At 35.7% G+C, this 7,974-nt stretch overlaps 1 protein-coding gene across 2 annotated transcripts; it reads left to right on the plus strand.

The window, feature by feature from the left end:
* The first annotated feature begins 243 nt into the window (after positions 1 to 243).
* On the plus strand, positions 244 to 2,905 carry npbwr2b (neuropeptides B/W receptor 2b). Of its 2 annotated transcripts, none has more exons than XM_088608107.1 (2): positions 244 to 389; positions 745 to 2,905. In XM_088608107.1, the coding sequence occupies exon 2, from the start codon at positions 923 to 925 to the stop codon at positions 1,928 to 1,930; it is 1,008 nt and encodes a 335-aa protein (XP_088464233.1). In that variant the 5' UTR covers positions 244 to 389; positions 745 to 922; the 3' UTR covers positions 1,931 to 2,905. The 2 variants fall into 2 exon arrangements, with proteins under 2 accessions (XP_088464233.1, XP_088464231.1); XM_088608105.1 differs by having other exon boundaries at positions 244 to 380.
* Positions 2,906 to 7,974: the final 5,069 nt, after the last annotated feature.

Raw genomic sequence — 7,974 nt, forward strand, 5'->3', positions numbered from 1 at the left:
CTTTCATTTCTCTTTAGAAAAGCAAGTAGAAAGTTATTAAACACGCATCACGCTAAACAGGGAAAGGTAGTATAAAAACAAAACAGTTTTAAATTAAACCCTATTAAGAAAAAACAATGCAAACCTTTTAAAAAATAAAAAAGTTTATTTTGCAACTTCTATTATACAACAAATATTTATTTGATAATTTGCAGCAGACCTATAACACTAGGCTTGGCCATAAAGGCCGATCAACTATGAGGCACGCACTGAATCTGGAAAAAACCTCCCAGAGCAGGTGACGTCACCGATCCACACACCCTCCTTTAACTGTTTGGAAAACAGGCTGCGAGATGTGTTGAAGATCCAGACAGAGGGACCAGCGAGAAGTGCCGACCAAGGTAAGGGCGGTGAGGAAATACATCTTTATCTTTGCGTTACTCCTGCTTCTTGTTTTGGACACAGCATTCAGTATTGTTTCTCGTGTCCTGGCAAACAAACGTATATTTTTTAAACAAAAACAAAGCAGTTCTTGTTTATGCTTAGCTTCCTGAAACTTTAAAATATTTATTGATATCAACTGGATATATGTCTGGTATAAGAATTAATGTCCTGGTTAGTTTAAAATGTACTGCCAAGCTGCGGTATGCTTATCTCCTGTTTAAATTGTGTTTCTTTCCTGATTGAAAGTTGCAATTGTGTGAGAAGTCAGCACTGGCACGCTTGCTTGTCCTATTGTTTAATGTCTGTTATCATTTCCTTCAGATACGCAGCGTGATGTCTAAACCACAAATAAAATAACTATTGACGAGAATTAAACAAGATGACGCTACTAAAAGCCCGCTGAAAAAAAAACCTAAAATTTAACTTTAGCCTTTCTTATCTTTTTGACAAATCTGTGGTGTCCCAACTGTAACAATAAAGCAAAGAAATAAAATTAAAAATGGAAAATGTATCCAACACGGGCAACTCAAGCAATATATGTAGCCATCCTATGGATTACTACTATTATAACAGGACCGATTCAAATTGCACAGCACCTGGACAGTTCTACTACCCAGATTTCTATGTTGTCCTGCCAGTGATTTACTCTGTGATATGTGCAGTGGGACTAACTGGCAATACCGCTGTCATCTATGTGATCTTGAAAGCCCCCAAAATGAAGACGGTCACGAACATGTTCATTCTGAACTTGGCCATAGCTGACGACCTGTTCACCCTCGTCCTGCCTATAAACATTGCCGAGCACCTCCTGCACTACTGGCCCTTCGGGGAAGTGCTGTGTAAGCTCATCCTTTCCATTGATCACTACAACATCTTCTCCAGCATCTACTTTCTTACGGTGATGAGCGTCGATCGTTACCTGGTGGTGCTCTCAACGGTGAGGTCCAAGAGAATGCCCCACCGCACTTACCGGGCAGCCAAAATTGTGAGCCTGTGCGTCTGGGTGCTGGTTATCCTGATAGTCATGCCTTTCACCGTCTTTGCTGGGGTTTATACTGTCCCGGATTACATGGAGAGAAAGAGCTGTGCCTTGAGCTTCCCCAGTCCGGAGAGCTTTTGGTTCAAAGCCAGTCGGATATATACCCTCATTCTAGGCTTTGCTATCCCTGTGTCGACAATCTGTATCCTGTACACGATGATGCTTTACAAACTGAGAAACATGCGCTTGAATTCCAACGCCAAAGCCCTAGACAAAGCTAAGAAGAAGGTGACCGTCATGGTCTTCATTGTGTTAGCGGTGTGTTTATTTTGTTGGACGCCTTTCCATCTCAGCACCATAGTTGCTCTAACCACAGATTTGAGGACGACTCCTCTTGTGATCGGGATCTCCTATTTCATCACCAGCCTGAGTTACGCTAACTCTTGTCTTAATCCTTTCCTCTACGCGTTTCTGGATGACAGTTTTAGAAAGGCTTTCAAGAAAATGCTGGAATGTAGACCTGCGTGAATGTAATAATTGTATTATTTGCAGTCTACTGTATTGTAGAAACCCTGTTTGTTTTGGGCACTTGAATATTCACCCTCCACAACGATATATTAAATAGGGGTTTTGTCATTGCTGTCGTTATTTATTAGTTTATTTATTGGTAGGGAGGAGTGAAACTCTAATCATATCTGTAACTTTTATTTACCCGCGTTTCCAAGTTATGGATTTTGCTACCCTCTTGCGCTTCGTGGCGGTATGAACACTTGGAAAAACCAATGTGAAAATGTAAAGGGAACAACAAAATAAACATTTCGGTACAAATTCAATGGCTAAGAACGTAGCTTTAAAAACTTATTTTCACTTGCACACTGAATGAAACTATTTTTGTAAAAATTCTGTAGAAATGTAAATGGTTGAATTGTAACATTTTATCTACCGTTTATTGTACATACAGAATGCTGAGTGTTGCAGAGCTTTAGTGTTTAGCCACATTGTCTTCATATGAGTAGAAAGATATAAGTTATTCCTGTCGACACAGTATTTTTATAGAGTACAAATTTGTATAAATAAAATGCAGCGATTCGCGCTTTATTTGTATTGCTTTAAAAGTGAATTACTTAAGACATTTTATGGTCTCATCATGAAGCTGGAAAACTCCTGTCACACAGGTAAAAAAATAAGATTGGGAATTTTCCAGTAATGGGCTGTACATTTAATAAAAAGATGCAATGGCATGATGTTCAAACTGTAATGGAAATTTCTTGTTTTATGTAGTATTTATTTTAATGTATTTATTTAGTTTGCTAAGAAACAAGTGGTGCCAATGTGAAGGACATTGTGTAAATGGAGCTTCACTGATGGTATGTTCAAATTATAATCAAACGTAGAAACTACTTTAAAATCAATGCACTATATCAATATGCTGCTTGCCACATTGTGTATGTTTTGATTGTTTTTGTATAATCTGGAAAAATAAATGCGACATACTCTAAACAATGGTATTTATCTTCTGTTTCATTTTTATTAAATACTTTCAAGAACTGCAAATTAAAGGAAATGTGCAAGGATTCACTATACTGTATTAAAGTTGTAATAGACAAGGTTTTAGGTTACCAATGATATACTGTAACATTTATTTATTGTACATTTTAAACATGCTCACAAACATCTTCACAATATTACACTAAGCAACATAATAGTTCTCATTATTTTCTTGTTATAAATGGAGGGTGAATGAGCAAAGTTAATATAATAGAGCATGCATTATAAAGATATTGAATTAGCAAAGATTTCAGCTCTTACTGGAGTCTGACAAGAAACCCTTAAACTTGAAGAATGCACTTATACCAATGATTAAGAATATCACGTTTCAATAAAACCTAAAAATGTACAATTATTTATATATACACTAAGTTGATGCAAAATGGGAGAAATAGCAAGTAACTACAAAACTCTACAAATGCTTTTTATTTATTCACTTGTCTTCTGCTCCAAAAAACCTGATACTTTGCTAAAATGGACAGAAAGCATAGTGCTTGCTTTCAATGAAAACAATGCTTCTTTAAAACAGCATTATGGGTATTTTACAAATGATGAAAGGAAGAAACTATGATAAACATTTAAACAAATTAGAGGACATTAAAGGCATATACTGAAGGGAAATAGTGTCCTGTGTGTAGATGGTAAAGAACAGGAATACATTTAGGATTAAGAAGGATTAATCAGAAAGAAGTTGAAGACTGAATGACAATTATTAAATAAAAAGGAGACCTATGTTCAACTCCCATTAGAAGTGACTGTATTTTAAGAAAGCGATTAATATGGGGTATCCTTTTGCATATTTTCCAGTTGTGCGCCAAACGTACTAATGTGAGTGGTAATGTGGAATACATATCTAATTCTACAAGCAAGTGTTCCATGAAAACCCATTTAAATCTTTAATTTTAACTGGATGAGGGATTCTCAGATACTTAGCAATAAGCTGTGAGTTACTGCCTCAGCATTTCCCCTGTGTAATTTTGATTCTTTCTTCAGTGATTGAATGGTTTCATGTCATCCATCTTGAATGCACATTAATCAGAATCACTGATTTGGTACATGATTTACTTCTGCACAAAGATCTTAAGCAGTTTTAAATAGAAAAGGCTTTTCACTAATGGAAAGGGTGTTATCATATGCCTGCACCTTGTACAATTGCTTTCTGCTAAGTTTGCCTGGGTCATTTTTGAAGTACAACTTCTGATGTGTGTGGTATTATGATTGCATTTTGAATGTTAAGTATTTTGCTAGTTAATCCTATGCAGTAGAATAATTAACAATTACAAACACCTTGTTCTGAACAATCACCTACAGAACAACAATGCTCATGTACCATGATTTATCAGCAAATTGTGGTGTTCTTACTGAACGTGAGATTTAGGATTTCTTAGTTCTTTGTGGTAAATTAAAATTAATTAAGAAAATCTTAAACGTGTTTTCCTACCATTAAAGATGCCCCATGTGTTACTTTTTTGGATAGAGATTTCTCCATATACAGGAGCACTCTCAAAATAGTTTTGACTCTGAAATTCTCACAAGGTTTTTTAATTGAAGATTGTTCAAACTTGTGACGGTAAATATGAATTGACATTCTTCAACAACTCATGTTACGCCGGCCCAAAAAATGCTTTCTGCATGCACTGGGTTAACCATCTCAGGCCATGTGTTATAGTCTAAAGTTTTCTCCTAGGACTGGACTGGTTTGCAATTCATTTGTGCTTTCAGGTGCTGCACAAAGAATGGTCCTACTACTGTAGCTGTCTGCTTGTGAATACAGAATGAAAACAGGGATTTAAATACACAAAGCATAATTTACCTGGGCTTGAAAATCTATAATTTTCATCCTACTCAAGCAGCTTTGCACCACTTAATAGGGCATTAGTCCTACATTGCACATATCAAGCAAAATCTTGAGTAATTAATTACCTGGTCAAAATAATTATGCACTGACCTCTGAAAATGATCCAACTTGTCAAGCTGTCAAGTCTTACTGATGTCACAATCTGCTTTTCTCCAATCCTGAATGCTTTTTCACGCCTTTTCTGAAACACGTTTTTTTGTTTCTGTTATCAATCTCAATGGTCTTTAATGCTTGTGAAAGGACACTATTTAAAAAGCATAACTAACACTCATTGTATAACTTCATAAAGTACCATATGCATTTTGCTGATAATAATAATTATACATGATGATTGAATGCAAATTAAGAGTCCAGAATTTTAACTATAGAAATTTCCCACACTTAAGTTTCAGTAAAGTAGATGTACTGTACAGCTTTTAACATAATGTTTGACAAATAACTCATCAGAGATGCGAAAAAAAAAAACAGTGCAAACAGAGCTCAGTTCTCAACTTTGTCTTTAGTAAAGGCTCATGTTAGTCATGAGATGTACAGCGTGACTTTCGATAAATGCTTCGAGAGAATCTTGAATGGGGCTTGGCAGTATTTACTGTAAAAAATGAAACAAAAGTGATAAGCCTTTTACAAAGGTCCTAATTCTAATGCTTGGCCTTCGAGGCTAGGTCCATACATTTGCCCTTTGTTTCATCTGGGACCTTCAAACATCAGATGTTTATATTTATGGACATCTCTCAGCTACTGTATAACTGCTGTGAAAGCAAAAGAAACAGAAAGAGAAGTGAAGGATATACTGTACTGTATAGTAGTTGCATACAAATGCTCCTACAACAGCTTTTCTAAACCAGTTTCTTTCAAATTATGCATTGAACCTGAAGTAAAAAAGGTTGAAGTGGTTGATGAAAATGGCATTAAGCCATCTGCTAATACAGCAAGTCATGAATTAAGATTTAACTGTCCTTGCTGCATTCTTCAATTTCTCACTTGAAAGCAGATGTTTACTATTGAAAGAAGTGCTTTCGTGCTTCTAATAAATCACACTAAAATAAGTGCATCATGCAAAGTGTAAAGAGTGCCCTTTAAGCATGTAGCATGTATCATGGCATAATGTATGGCACTTTTTTAAAGTGTTTACCAATTTTTATCACCAGCAAAATTAAAAATATTGGTTTTGTGACAGTGGAACACACTTCCCACTCAACGCCGCGTGGGAACGTGCAGCTTCCACACCTGACGCTAATCTGCGCTGCGATTTAAGATCCCCACGCGCCCGCAGACGCCGTTCATGGTAGAACCGAATGTGTTCCCCTCACCGGCGGCACAAACTAATTTCTCCGATTAGAGAAAGATTTATCTCGTGTACCAGAGAACCGAAACCTCTGCAGACGAATAGACACTGGTATACTGCACCGAAGACCCTACGCGCTCTGCCTGTGCTCAGGCAGCCTCCTAACACTTACCGACACTATCAAAGTTCAAAATTTTTTAAAAAATTCACAGCTACAGACAGTGATAATCTTCTTATAGTGTCTTTAAAATAGGTAATAGAGAGATGTGATTTTTCCAAGTGTTTCTTGGGAATGGAAAATATTTTAACATATTTCTCACCCCGAATAATGAGTTCATGCTTATCGTTAGAGGTGAACTTATCATTAGTGGTGGGTTTACAGTACATTCACAAGCCAGAATCTCTATGCAACAATTTTGATTTGGTATTTTTAACTGCATTGGAGAAACACAGCTTTCTTTGTTATCCATTTTCCTTTATGTAACCTTTAACTTTATATCCTGTTCATGAGCAGTTACATTCAGTCCCTAGACCTTTATTTAAAACATCTATAAATCAGACTTTTTTTTAAACCATCTATAAATCTGACCCTTGACCTTAACCCTATTATGCACTGGGCCATCAAAGAAGACCTAATGGTTAAATATACTATTTTAGTTACATTTAATTTAAATTTATCTTATTTTAAATCATAATTTTAGTCTTACATTTGATGTGAGTGACTTGCTTGTATTCCTTACTGAAAATTGCATACCAATGGGCAAAAGAGGTTTTAGTTTACAAATAAACAAGGCATTGTACAGTATATTGGTTAATGAAATTAGAACAGCTTTAAAGGAAGTGCATGCGTTTACCTGTGCAATGTATCCCTGGTCACCAGCATGAGAATTCTAGAGCATTCATTTAAAGTACACATTTCCCTTTTAGCTTTACAATTTACTTGCATTTTGACTTTTGAGTATAACTTTGCATACAGTGAGTAAACTACAGTATATTGCCAGTTTGCTTTCGGGTATTAATTCAGACCTTCCAGGCAGTTTTCGCTATCCTTGCCTTTAAACTCAGTGAGTGTCTCGGCCGTAGTCTAGAAAACCATTTATAAATCGCTTTTGCGGATATACTGTACAGCTGTCTTAAGGAAGAGCTCTTTCTAAGAGCTACTTGTAAGTTATGTATTAGTACTTTATTACTGAAACATAGCTTGTCTAAAGTATTATACCTTATTAGTGAAGCTTGTGTTGGTTGGCTAAATATGTTGGCCTCAGGTAATAAGTATCAAGCTTGTCTTTATACAGGAGCAGCTCAGCATTTGTTTCTTTTACCTTACTTATAAACTGTTACACACTTCACGGATTACTCTTAAAATAAAATATTAGCATTTTGGGATATATGGTGAATATCACCATATTAGGGTGACAATTCTACAAAAGAAGTACAATTCAAATAAATTGTAAATTTAAAGTGCAGAGAAAATCAATATTTACACCTTGCTGTTATTTGAACAGACTTGTGTTTTATTAAGTAAATAAGAAAGAAACAGTGTACCAAGAACTGCACCAACCACTTTTTAGGAAGAATGAGTCATTACACTCCTTCCAAAGTGATTTTCAAACCAGCTAATTGAAGATTAATGCCAGGTCAATTAAGAAGGACAAACTGCTCAGTAATTACAGCACCTTACAAAACATAAATTAATGTTAATATTCATTGCCCTAGCAAGGATCATATAATGAAGCTTTCACCTTGAACTTTTCCAGGAAGTATTCTTTCTTTTTTAGAAAGAGGTTAAAAAATAACCAAATTTGAAGTATTGGAGAATCTAGAACATTTCCATGAATACCTATAATATCTTTTTTCCCCATAAGGATAATTCAGTCATGG

This window comes from Lepisosteus platostomus, chromosome 15, assembly GCF_059453375.1.
Source record: "Lepisosteus platostomus isolate fLepPlt1 chromosome 15, fLepPlt1.hap1, whole genome shotgun sequence".
Taxonomy (NCBI): Eukaryota; Metazoa; Chordata; class Actinopteri; order Semionotiformes; family Lepisosteidae; genus Lepisosteus; species Lepisosteus platostomus.

Bases quoted from the DNA above. Each gene is read 5' to 3' on its own strand.
- npbwr2b (XM_088608107.1), top strand. From the start codon at position 923: ATGGAAAATGTATCCAACACGGGCAACTCAAGCAATATATGTAGCCAT.